Raw genomic sequence first — 13,631 nt, 5'->3', positions numbered from 1 at the left:
AAAAAAATTCTGGAACCCCGTTGTGTGTAACAAGATTAAGCTAGGGAGTGGAGACCAATCAATGTATTCGAAATCTCAAACTGAGCTTTATCCTACAAGATCCACGATACTGAAAGTCTTGTAATATAGGGGGATATGCCTCGAATAATTACTAGGTTAGCTAATAGCGTGTAGCTTATGAGTCTTGACTCATGTAAATGGACCAGCAGACTACCGTTTGCCTTGACTTATTATGAGGGCTATGCCTCTGGTTTATGATGCATGTGATTGCTTTTTATCATGATATAATTTTTCAAGAGAAAAAGAAAGAGACAGAAAAATAAAATCTTGAATGCTACATAGTTGGAATAACTGACTTTCGCCCTTTTTCATTTTTGTTACAACTGCACAAATCATTATTGAATATTTAATATAAAAGGTAAACATTGGGGGCACGAGCAAAATCTTGGCACCTAAACCTGATGGATCACCAAAAGTTTAGCAGAATACTCCATTGGCACGGCCTAGCATCAACCAGTTCACAGCTTCGACGCCGCAGGTGGAATTGTACTGCTAAGCACCCTAAGTAGGCCCTCTTGAGTTGCCGATGCAACATGCTGCTCATCAAGACATGCATAAATCAGTTCATGACACAGACATCACTTTGATGGAGAGAAAACAGCAAAAAGCAAAGAAAGAGAGAAAAAGAGTAGGAGGTAATTAAGGAAGAATAAAGAAAGATTGTTTCTGCTGTTTATGAACATATAATGAAATCTTTACCTCTCCCTTTCTATTGAAAATTTCACCAAAAACAAAGCCACGTGCATTGTAGGCAGCAGGACTGTATATCTGGGGGTAAAAATAAACCCAAACAAACTTGCATGCATAAGCATCTAAACAAAGCTAAACATGAGAACTAAACACTTTATGGCACGTACCGCAAATAATAGCCAGTCATCGGCTCTGACAGGGCGGTGAAAGTGCATCCTGAGATGGAAATGAAAACAAGCTTATAGTAATGAATTAATGATTGAAAAAAAAGTGGCAAAGGAAAGCTCTTAAATCAACTTTGACCGTGAACTTAAATGCACATACAATAAATAGTTGACAACATGTATGTCAGGATAATTAAGTTTGCCAACAGAAATACTACCAAGACATGACCAGAAACATCATTTGATAAATGATAGTAGCAGTGCATCTAGTCAACAATACAAAAGGAATTGTCCAATTTTTTATTTTTTTATTTTCGATGCAGTTTGCTACAAGGCAATAGTTACCTGAATTCACTTCATGCTTCTCGTTTAAAATCTAAAACCATGTTAGCAAAATACGATTTGGTCATCTTTTTCAGACATATAACAGCTTAAAGTCCATTATAAAATCAGGGCCTATTGTCAAACTGATACTGAATATAAAAGTACTCTATAATTTTGACATATTGGCCACACACTTTGGGGTTTAATTATCTGGTAATATGGCGCAGATACTTACGAGTGGTCCAGACTAACAGACCTTGTCTTCAAATTCTTCCTACGGTGGGGATTCATACTAACTTGAAGAAATATCAGATCTGAAGTATATGCCACTACGCATCTGCAAATGATCAAAAAGCATATTAAAAAAAAGGAACAAAAATAAAGCCAAGTAAATTGGACCTTTATCCAGATATCATTAATAATATTTGAATTTATATTTAATTAAGAGTACAACAAACATCGCATAGGGGCATTATTTGTGCTGGTAAACTGTCCAAAGAACTCTTTCATGTATGCCAACTAAACCTTTCTTGGGGCAAGGCACAACAACAAAAACTTTCATCCTGACCTCTACGAAGGGTCAAAATAACAGTAAGGCTGATTTTTAGTCATGTAAATATAACAGATAGATGACATGGCATGTTAACTTAATAGGAATATATCAATAATTACAGTATAAGGCTCCCTCAAAAACTACGCAGAACAATACAAAAGGCCACATAGCTCATTCATTATGAGATATTCATTCTGCTCAGCTTTTATTCAAGCAAGGCAGAACCGACCTTGGATATATATTTAAAAAAGGTTTTGCTTACCTATGCAAGGCCTGATCATCAGAGAGTTTGCCTTTTGCTCTAAACCAATACCTCAAACTGCAATACAAATAAAATGTACTCAAAAGATGTGGTGTGTAAACATGGATTTGCATGCAGCAAAAACCATATCCATATTTCTAGAATAAGTGATGTGCATATTTAGCCCATAGGAAGAGATGAATATCCAACACAATAATCCAGGCTAACCTTGGAGGAGATTTAGTCTGATTGGTTGAAGTTCTGGGCTCACAAAACCGTATCTCTATGGGCCAAGGGGTGAAATTTTTAGCGGCCACCTTGTTCCGATAAGTCCTGAATCAACCAAATACCAACATTTTAGCTATGTAAGATAAAAAAATTAGAGTAAAAAATCTAACCAAACGACAGCTTTCATTCAGTTATTAGGCTCATAATCAAAAGATGATCTTTAGGTACAATAACAATGAAAATCCATCCAATTTCACAATTACTGCAAAGCACACATTACCCAGGAAAACCAGCAACAGTACTCAAAACAAAACATAAGCAGACAGAACAGAACTACGAAACAATGTCCCACGCTTGTCTCTATCAATTCCTAAAACTAGCAGAAAAATATTAATAGCATTAAATAAAATTCAGTTGAAACAAGTTGACAGGTCACAAATATATGGCAGATTTTCTGGTGCCTATCTTCAAGTGAAGCCGTATACAGACATAATAATGGTTCACTTTATTCTTAGGCTCTAACTGGAAGGCTATCCTGGTCTACTTTACTGGAGGCTCACATGCTTATATCAAATAGGATCTGATATAGAGAAAGCACTGTGTCTGTGTAGGTTCGCTTGCATGCATTTGCTGCCAGTGATTATTTTTCTTCTTTCTACCTTGTCTAAATTTTTTATTTTTTATTTTTTTTTTAAACTTATTATTGACTCTTTGGTGTATCTCTTGTATATTTCCCATGGGTCGTTCCCCTTTGCACTCTTAATGAAATTTGTTTCCTCATAAAAAAAGAACTGCATTTGTACTCATTAATGTATAATGAACATGTAACATTTTTTTTAATAGCCTGGTAGAGAAGCATACTATCAACCATACCACGAGTATCCAAAGACTCCCATGTACCATAGATAATTATATAGTGAGTTTGACAATACCAAAAATAGCATCTTATCTTCAAAGCAAGTAAAGGTGGACATTCATCCTTAGCCTTTTATCTTTAAACACTTACACAGCCTATGGAATGGTGAATTCCTATATAATATATAACTTACTTCTTCTTTTTTGATAAGTAATATATAACTCACTTTCTTTTAAATCCTAAAGATGGTTTTGCTTGCTAAATGAGGCAGCCTTGTACCGAACCTAAAAGTTATGGAACAACAAATAAAGAATTTAGTAATTCTCCTATATTTTGAATTTCTTGATTCATAAACAGATTCTTCAAGTCATTCTTCTTAAACCTAATAACTCTGAAAGACGGGATCACAGTATAAAGCTCTCCAACAAATTTATGAAATTCCAATTTAACAAGAACTATAGTTTTGAACTTTATAAGTAGTCTGAGACACATATAGGTTTGCCTAATAGGATTTTCCTTGTCAAATAACCAAACTAACTTCCATTTTGGAGTGGGGAGAGGAATGGAATGGCACAATTCAAAGGGATTTTAAAGAATATTCCATCCATTTTCCAGTTGGGAGTTTAGAAGGAAGGAATCGAATGATTAGGATAGAATGCTCATTCCATCCCATTCCCTTCTAAACATTCCTTCCAAAAGTGGGAGGAACACTCAATCCTTTAATGAAATGGTGGTAAATTATTGATTTTATCCCTATTTTGAGACAAAAGAAAAAATAAAAAAGGAGTTGGGTATAATAATAAAACTATATATTTCTTTCATTTCTGTTCCTTCTTTTAAAATTTCCAAATACATTATATTCCATTTGGTTCCATTCCATTATGTTCTTTTAAAAACTCCCAAAACTAGTGTTTACTATGATCATTATAAAGTACATAAAAGCACATCAGCAAGAAAACAAATAAACAAAACAATAACCAAGAACCAATCATTTATAGAATAAAATGCAATACGCGAGGAAAGATGAATCATTTATATCTAACTAGTGGAGATATGGAATGTCCATATGCAAGGGCAGATCGCAAAAAACTGTGAATTGCGTAGTACAAATCTTACCTCGGTAGACGTGGATCCGTGAGACGTCTCTCACGTAGCTCTTCCATTGATGGAAGCTGCAAGTTGGAGACAATAATTAAAACAGCAAGAAATGAGAAAATGTTTAATAAAAAATGGAAAACAAATATTAGTTACCATCTCTGGAGCAGGTACAGAAGGCATTGTTGCTTCCTGGTGGTCAAACCCTTCTTCTTCTTTCTGTAAATTTAACTTAATCAAATGTTACATTTGCAACACTAAAATATTTTTAAATTTTTTTTTTCATAAGTACAATCTTTAAAATAATTTTAAATATTCACACCTTCAAAACCACATAAAAAATCATGGCAAAGAAAATGCATCATGATCAAAAAGCAACCACTGGCCAAACCCAACTCAGGAAAATTTCAATAGCATGCAATTAACTCATACCTGAAATGAAGCAAGTAATGTGAATACAATGTTTCCCTTCTGTATCGCATCTACTCTTCGGGTAGCAAAGCTTTTCCCATCACGTACTCGTTGAACTTGATATATGATTGGCACTACAAAGGCATAGTTACACGCGTACCATTAATACCTTTCTCACTAATTTTAATCCATGAAAGAGATAATGGGTTAGGGTACCAGAAATTTATATCATTGTGCAAAAATTTAAGTTATAGTTCCATAATCATGAAGATATAATATTAGTTCCTGTAGCAGATATGCAGAACAGTATATACTTCAACATTGCATGAATCCATAACATATTGAATCAACAATTTGAAATGAAAACTTCAAGCACAAAATCATTTCAAAGCCATAATTTGTTCAAACTTTTACTTCTTTATGCAGTCACTAAAAATGAAGAATATTTTGGGCTTTTTACGCAGACAACAAGAGGCTTGGAGACAAGCAACTTAAACATAAAAAGAAATATTTTGAAACAGGGCCTAGACTTGTTACACCTCCAAATCCAATCACTTTTCTTAGTCTAATCAAGTCATACTTTAGTATTTCTGTCAAAATGGATGCCACTGTTTAGGGTTACACACACACACCCAAGAGGCAAGGGCAAAATAAATAGAGGGGAAAAGTACTGTATAGGATGACTCCACCTGATTTTTTTTTTTTTTTGGCTTTTCTCAAGAATGTAAGGTAGAAAAGTCTTAAGGAAATTGAGAATATAAAGTCTAACATAAAGTTGGCAGGAAACAAATTTGTTTCTCTTATTACTTATTTGTTACTGCAGTTGAGACCGGACACGTAACAATTATCTTTCAATTAGCTAGATTAGAGACCAACATACATGCTCCAGAAATAAAAAGTCAAAATTATAATAATAATAATAATAATAATATTAACAATCCCTCTATCCCTTTTTGTTTGTCAATCTTCATAAATTGAATGTCTCAAGGAATCTATATATTTTTATATAAAATATTAAAGTTGAAGCTAAGAGAATGTTCAATGTTGAAACCCCAAGGTGACTCACACTACACCAAGTGACATAACTAATTTTGCGCAAATTTGAGTCCTAGAACTAAAAGACTATCTCAAAAATAAGATAATGGATATAACTTAATTACAGATGACGCATATCCTTATAAAAAAATAAGTGCAATTTATATATATATATATATCTATATGGAAGTAACTACTGAAATTTAAAATCTATGAAATTTAAAAAGCCTTAAAATTAACAATGCTTTTATTGAGATTCTTTTTCACATAGTTAACTATATATTTCAATTTAAGTTGTCAATAAAATTAATTATAAAGAAAATCAATTGAATTTAAAGTTTTAAACAAAGCTTTGTGAATTGAGGAAGAAAAAAACCAGAAAATTGCCTAAGCTTTGTTTACTATTTGATGGCAGTCACATGCAATTGATATCTGCATAACTACTGCCTTTATTTTTATTATTTTTACTGCATCCAATTCAAAAACATAAAGGTAGCATCGGGAAGTCCAATGTATGCACTGTTATGAGACATCTTAAAGAAAGATGGACAAAAAATGGTACAGAGTAATAACATTGGAAAGAAATGCTATCCACAGAAGTTTAACACAAGGTGACAGAAATGTACTTACTGTCAAAATCCCCAGCAAGAAGAAAATACGCGTGCAAACTATGGACAACCTTTAAAAAATCAACAGTTTTTGACGCCGCAGCCAATGCCTGCACAGCACACATCATCTTAAAGACTATGAGTTTGTTAAAAGCTCCAGCCATTATTGATTCCAAGTTGTATTCACTGTCTGTGTCCGATAAAAAAAACTCAATCTATATTTATAAAATCTACTTGTTTGAGCTGCACGAGTTATCCCAAAATGTAATAAACTGTGGAAAAAAAGGATGAGTATTCTTATAGCAACTACAAAAAATTACTAATAAATTTTGACGTTAATAAATATTCAAATTGAAATTAACTTAAATTCATGCACAGAGAAATCCAGATGCTGCGGTATCCCATAAAAAGAGTATTCTACATACAGCATGATGCAGTTTTTGGTTGAGTATTGTTAAAATTATGGTTAAGTGATTAAATTCATCATTTCCTAATAGCTTAAACTTTTGCGAGAATCGGTAATTTAACATGGTATCAGAACAAGAGGTTTTGAGTTTGTTCCCAGTCTCCATTTTACCTCCCATTTTAATTGTTCAAAATCCCATGTGTTGGAACCCACTCATTAAGGAGGAGTTTAGGCCCGCAAAAGAGGGAGAGTTACAATTATGGTTAAGTGGTTAAATTTCCCACTTCCTAATAGCTCAAATTTTTGGGAGAATCGGTAATTCAATAAGTATATGAAGGCAATATAAAAAATTGTTTAAAGAAGTGTAAGTCACTCTATAATCTATTGACATAAGTGTCTTGAAAGTTCTCAAAAGATAGTCTAGAGATCAAGTGACATATTGACATTGAAAAAAACAGCAAACATTAAACCATAGATTGGCATGTTCAACATTCAACTTTAATGACTACTCTCCAAGAAAGTAATCATTTTTCAACTTCAACAAAAACATAATGTAGTGAATTTGCAAGTGATTAGATGTGTATAGATCATACATGCAGATGAATAAGAGGAAGATAGATAGTGCAACCATAGCATGATTACAGAAACAATATCCTCTTTGGAAGTTGAAGGTTAAGACAAAGCCCAAGAGTAAGTGTCCATGGTAGCTAATTAGATTTTATAATTTAATTCTTATTTAGCCATTCTAGAGTCAAGGGTATCTTAGTAATTTTACAATTGTTGGGTATGAGCCATTATTAAGGGCCTTGGGTTTTCTTCTATTAGTAATTCTTACGTTGTTTATGGGACTTTATGTGTTGGCTTTGGTTCAACTCAATTAGGGTTTAGTTTAGTAGTCAAAGTAACAGTCCTAGTTCTTTTTTTGATAGGTAAAAAGTTGCATTACAGTCCTAGTTCTACTAAGAGAAGTTAAAAGTTAGGATCTATATAACTGTGCTCAAAGAAGTTAGAGTTGATCAATAAAATATTGAGTGTTTTGAGTATTGAAGCACATTGGCCTTAGTATTCTTTTGCCTCCATTTCTCTTCTTTATTTTCTTCTTTTCATTCTAGCAGTACTGTTCACAGTATTATTCACAGGTAATGTTCATGGCCACTGCTTGCAGATTTGAAAATTTTCTTTTCCTTTTCTTCTTCTCTTTTCAAACATAAAACAAATATTTTCTATTTTGAACCCTAAACCTTCTTCTAAAAGGTTCATAACTATCATTGGCAAATCTTCCCAAACATTGACCCACCACAAGCACATGTATACAAGTTCTCTAATATGTAATAGTTCAAAGATTCTGCCCTAGTACAGGCTATTACAATATGCAATTATCTATTACTTGTTTTTACTGGAAACTTGTTTTACAAAACATGCCAGTAGGAGAAAGAGACAGAGAGCAGCTTAATCTTGCCTGTCCAATAAATTGTCCTCCAAAAACCTTTCCAAACTTTGGTGCATCTGGTAAGGTGATCCCCCGGAATATGTTTACCTTAAAAGGAAAAACAAAGTTGAATCTTTAGCATAAACCAAAAGTTCAGAGCTTTTCTGTATAAGAATATGGCATGCATTTCTCATAACAAAAAACAAAATGTAGAAGGTGATACATGAGAAACTCAGGGTTAGTCTAATAAACTTTGTACAAAAAATGCTAGATCAAATTATTACGAAAATGAAATTCACTATCCCTAGAATAAAAAGGTCCAAAAGGTGGTAAAGGCAGAGGGATGTACACATTAGCAAAGAATAAAAAGAAGGATGTGGCATTAGCCATGAGGAATGACAAGAAAGGAGTCGTGCAGCTGAACCCCCCATGCTTGGAAATGAGGCTCCAAAGCATTTGTCTGCCAGTTGAGATAATTTTTCACTATTTCCAAATTTGCACAATAGGCTTATGAATTTTCTTCTTTTGATCCTCTTAAAACTATACATCCACAATTCTTTGTATTTGATCTGACAAGTATAATATGATTTACATGAAAATGTATGAGCTTTCATAAAATAATTTCATAAGGAAATATTCATTTTTAATGCTTAGCATGTCAACATAAAAACAAAATAACCAGAAGTAATCAGGAATACAATAACAAGAACACAATAAGCATAGTTGTACTTGTAGAAAGCTTGAACAAGATATGCTGGCAAGAAAAATCAATATGAAAAAGCTCTATGCAGAAGCATACACACTCAAAATCAAAACAGAAGATTCTCAAACAACAGTTTAGAAACACACTTCTATTGGCTCCAAGTGTAATATACTCTCCACAAGTGAGCATGTCTCGAGGGCTTTTTCCGCATTCCAGATTGACTTTGTCTGCAGCAAACTACAATGTTCACGGGGTAGCACCAAGCATGTCAGCTGCCATGACAAACAAAACATTAGACACTCACTACAGTCATACACAAAAACAGCTTCTGTAGATAAATCTCAATAAGCTTGAGCAGTCTGCATAACGTATATGTTATGGGAAAGCAAAAGCCAAAGATAAATGATATACATGTGAGTGTATTTATTTTGCAGCTACCTTAGTCAAAGCAATTACATTTGCCTCATTAACAAGTGTAGACATGCCTGCAACAAAAATTTCGAATTATTCCCATAATTTTTTGACAACATTTTAGGCATATATACAGAGATGCAAATAACACAAGAAGCAACGTAGATTTATGGCCACTTTTTTTGATAAACTAGAGTAAAGGCCACTTTGACCATCATTGCCACCAATTTGTCATAAATAAGGTACTGATATAGCAAATAACAAACAACTTTATGCACCCTTCTGTGAGAAACATGTCATATATAGAGATACTTTGGAAATAATAACACCCTCCATTGCACCAAAACCCATATATAATATATAAACTCTTCAAAAATGAACCAGTCAACATAACTCTGTAGATGATAACAATAATAAACTAAATTACCAACATTTTCATATTTGGCTGAATGACAACAAATAAATAGCTTACAAATTAAAACAAAAACAGAAAACAGTTTCTAACCATAACCAAAATAATCATATCGCTTAAATTGGAACTCTGTACGACTTTCTTCATCAGCAGCAACAGATCCAACAGCCTCAGCCTGTAAACCAGGAGATTAAACTTTCAGCCTTTTAAATTTATCATCCTTACAAGGAATTTTTTTTTGGGGGGATAAAAAAACTATATTCATCACTCTAAGAAAGAGATTATCTCAGGTAAGCTTACCTCTCCATCCCATATAAAGTAAACTTCATCGCCACTTTCACCCTCACGAACAACATACTCTCCAGGATCTACAACCCAACACATTAAACAAACAAACAATTGTTGCTAACCCCGCTCAGTAAAGAAAATTCCAAAAAGGGCATGGGTGGAACTAGGTGCAGGGATTACGGGTTGCCACTCCATCCAAATTTTATTAAAATTTATTAATCATTTGTATAAAATATTCAAAACCCACCAATAAAATTCAAATATTTATGAGATTGGAACTTTCAAAACTATCTCATGAAATGCGAATAAAGGTATAAGTTTATCACTGAGACAATGCATTACATACAAACTTTCAATATTGTATAAGAATTTTTCATTAATCTTTATACAATCTCATCATAAGAAAAATAATATCTAACTAAAAAAAACTTAACATGTTAAAAATTCCAAAAGAGAAATTGAATCAAGAACCTTCATTGTGGTATTAGTTTAATAATCCCTTGTTAGAAAGCATTAAAAATTTCATAAATTGGCACTGAAATGAACAAACTCTTGAGTGTTTTTACTGTTTAGTAGCTAAGAAAACTTACTAATTCATTATAAATAGATAAACAAATGTTTCAATTTATAACTACAATAACGTACTAATAGTAATGGTAATAATGAGAAATGGAAAAGTAATATACCATAGCGTTTGACAAAGACAACTTCAGCGATTTTCTTGAGAGACGAGCCTGGTAGCCTCTGTAGCAACGGGACACAGCTCAAGAACTCCATCACTGCCAAACCAATTCAAATTCAAATCAATTATTTAAACAAAGACGTAGTTTTTTTTTTTTTTTTTTTTTTTTGGTTTTAAAATTTGAAATTCTCTGACCTGATTCGGTGTCGACTGCGGCCATCGGAAATTGATTGAGCAACGGAAAATTGTGAAAGTGAAAGGGTGAGAGAGAGAGAGAGAGAGAGAGACGTTAAAATAAGAAAGTGGTGAACATTTAACAGTGGTTCCGTTCCGGCTTTTATAAGAAAGAAGCAGAGAAATCATATGCGATGTAGGGAGAAAAGGTTAGGGATTTGGTGTTTCGCGGTGTAGGATAACAGTTTGCACTGCCTGATGTGATCTAGCCAATGGAAGAGGATGCATTCTCCGACTGTGTGGGGGCGCCCCTTATGTGAGAGAGTTGAAGCGATAAATCAATCATTGGTGAAACATATAATGGCCCCCCCTTACTCCATTCATTTTCTACAACTTGTTTTTTTGAGAATCTCATTTTCTACAACTTGGTTGTAGAGAATTCGAAGGGTCAAACATAATGGCCCATCACAGATATGGCAAAGATTTGTTGTTGCCAATTAATTTATTTTGACTTTTAATAGTTTGGTTTTGGGAAGTAATTCTTATACTGCGACCATGAAAAATAATGTTCTTTTTTTTCACATTATGGCGGGTCTATTTATTGAATTTATGGTGAGATTCATCATGAATATAAGATGCTTTAATAGTACTTAAGAATATTCTTGATTTGGGAAGAGGGAAAGTTATGGAATGGATAATTTTAGATTTTTTTTTCTTTATTTGGGAGATTTAATGTAGAGAGTGAAATTAGGAGCGAACGCTTATTGGTCATTTTTCTCTATTCTCTCGTAGACACAAATTATTTGACAATATTTTTATAAACTGCTGATGTGGTTTTAGTAACTTTCAAATAATCATTGATAAACATAAATGTGATATTAGTGACCTATATTGGAACTAATAAAAATTTGTCACATCTGCAGTTTGTAAAAATGTTGTAAAATAGTTTGTACATTTAGTATTACTCTTCTCTCATAATCTCAAATTTTCATTTCTTCAAAATTGGGAGAAATTTGAGGGAATAAATTAGATTTAATGAATTTTTACTAAAAGTCCTGAAATACTCCTATACTAGTATTATTCCTGTGTGATGCACAATATAATGAAGATTCATATGTAAGTTCAGTAAGTTTAAAATAATTAAAACTAAATTATTAAATAAATAGTAATATTAAGTTATAAAATAATTAAATGTTTTTAATAAAAAATTTATTTTAAATTTTGATTGTTTAGAGTTTAGACTTTATCAATGTTTATCTATTTTCATATTTTAAAATTCTCTTTGTACTTTGTGTTAATTTCTTAATATGAGATATTGTGGGGCCCGTGGGCCTGATAGCCTCAGCCCATCTTGTAGTAGGCCCAAGGCCCACGCCAAGGAAGGATGACCATCAGAGGCTAATTTAGGGAGAGACTCTTTTTTGAATCCACACCGAGGACCTCTTCGTCCTCGGCATACTGAGGATAATTTTGGGTGGGGACAAGCCCAGAGCAAGCTGTCACCTCCACACTTAATGTATTCACCTAACCCCTCTAGCCACATTAATGGGGATGTAACCCCTTAGCAGGGCGAAATTGATCAAGGTGAACCACTTGAGTGCTAATAAGGCCTCTGATGGGACGGACGGTCAGAAGAAAGGCAAATGGATGATCAACAGATGGAAGAACAAGATAGGACGATGAATACTATATAAGAGGAGCGATTAAAGCAAGAAGAAAAAGAGGAGAAGAAAAAAAAAGGGAAAAAACCTCCTCGGCCCATCCCTCAGTTGTAAATTGTTCTTAGTATTTTTCAATAAAAAGGAAAGTAGTTCATGCCTCATGCACGCCGGCAAGCGCCTAAACCTTCGATCCACTCTCTACAAATTCATTGTTCTAGGTTCGTTGGGCCTTTAACCCATATCCTTTGGGCTTGGGCTACAAAAACTGACCCTACAATTGGCGCCGTCTGTGGGGAGGATTAGTGCGCTGGCCGGCGCAACAGGTGTTCGTTCTTAAATGGTCGTTTTACAGAAGGTTGGTGGCGACGTATAAAAAAAAAAATCGCAGAAAAGTAGAAGATTTAACAGCAAAGAAAGAAAGCTTGATATGTTCTCATTAAAAGAAAAGTACAAAATACAAACAGAGGCTCAGGCAAGCGTGTTTTACAAACAAATTTACAAGCTAATCCTACAAATAGAGGCCCAAGTGGACCCGTTCTAAAACTAGCTAGAGGGAAGTGTCATCCCGTACTCTTATTGGCATCAAGAGAATGGGAGAACTTGACAATAAGATGGGGGAAGGGGGCTGAGGCTGGCTCGCTTCAAGGCCACCAACAACTCCTTTCTCGGTGCGATGGAGCTTGAACAAAGCGAGGAGCAGATGCAAGCGCACTGGGAGGCCCTTCCTATGATGTTCCCTTGATTCTCTCCAGTTCTCACTGGAGTTGGCCGCTAGAGACGGCAACACTCGGGCATCGGCCGTGACGTGATCTTGCGCGTCTCCTCCGGCAAGGGTGCGCCCTGGGGAGGAGCGTTAGGTACTCCAAAGACATCCCTCCTGAACACCATGCAGGGCACTATCAGGGTTACGCTCAGGATCTGCTGCGCCGGAAGTCTGGCGGGCGCTGCAGCCACGACGGCTCTTGGCCGCATATCTCCCAACTCTGGTCACAATCCTGGCAGGGTTGTTGAAGGGGCTCGGGGAGGTGAAAGGGTGTGTTTCTAGTTGGGTTGGAAAGTTCATGGAGTATGGAGAAACGTTTCCCCCAGAAAGCCTTATATAGAGGGTGAAAACTTGTGGGAATTGATCCACACAGAGTTCGAGAAGAGAATTATTAGCGGTATTAATCCTGATTAAATCCCAAAGAGACCATGGACCGC

The 13,631-nt window shown here is 34.6% G+C and overlaps 1 protein-coding gene across 1 annotated transcript; it reads right to left on the bottom strand.

The window, feature by feature from the left end:
• Nucleotides 1–314: 314 nt before the first annotated feature.
• Nucleotides 315–11,102, bottom strand: LOC112035681 (acyl-CoA hydrolase 2). Its single transcript, XM_024068514.2, has 17 exons — nt 10,792–11,102; nt 10,601–10,693; nt 9,927–9,994; nt 9,720–9,801; nt 9,242–9,288; nt 8,950–9,075; nt 8,131–8,208; nt 6,288–6,375; nt 4,644–4,756; nt 4,368–4,430; nt 4,233–4,288; nt 2,261–2,365; nt 2,054–2,110; nt 1,474–1,575; nt 918–966; nt 760–828; nt 315–596 (listed from the first exon to the last, which is right to left on the bottom strand). The coding sequence occupies exons 1-17, from the start codon at nt 10,814–10,816 to the stop codon at nt 519–521; spliced, it is 1,299 nt and encodes a 432-aa protein (XP_023924282.1). The 5' UTR covers nt 10,817–11,102; the 3' UTR covers nt 315–518.
• Nucleotides 11,103–13,631: the final 2,529 nt, after the last annotated feature.

The sequence above is a fragment of the Quercus suber genome, unplaced genomic scaffold (assembly GCF_002906115.3).
Source record: "Quercus suber isolate HL8 unplaced genomic scaffold, Cork oak 2.0 scaffold_373, whole genome shotgun sequence".
Taxonomy (NCBI): domain Eukaryota; kingdom Viridiplantae; phylum Streptophyta; class Magnoliopsida; order Fagales; family Fagaceae; genus Quercus; species Quercus suber.
Note: the sequence above shows the minus strand (reverse complement) of the source record. Positions and strands in the feature narration are given on the sequence as shown.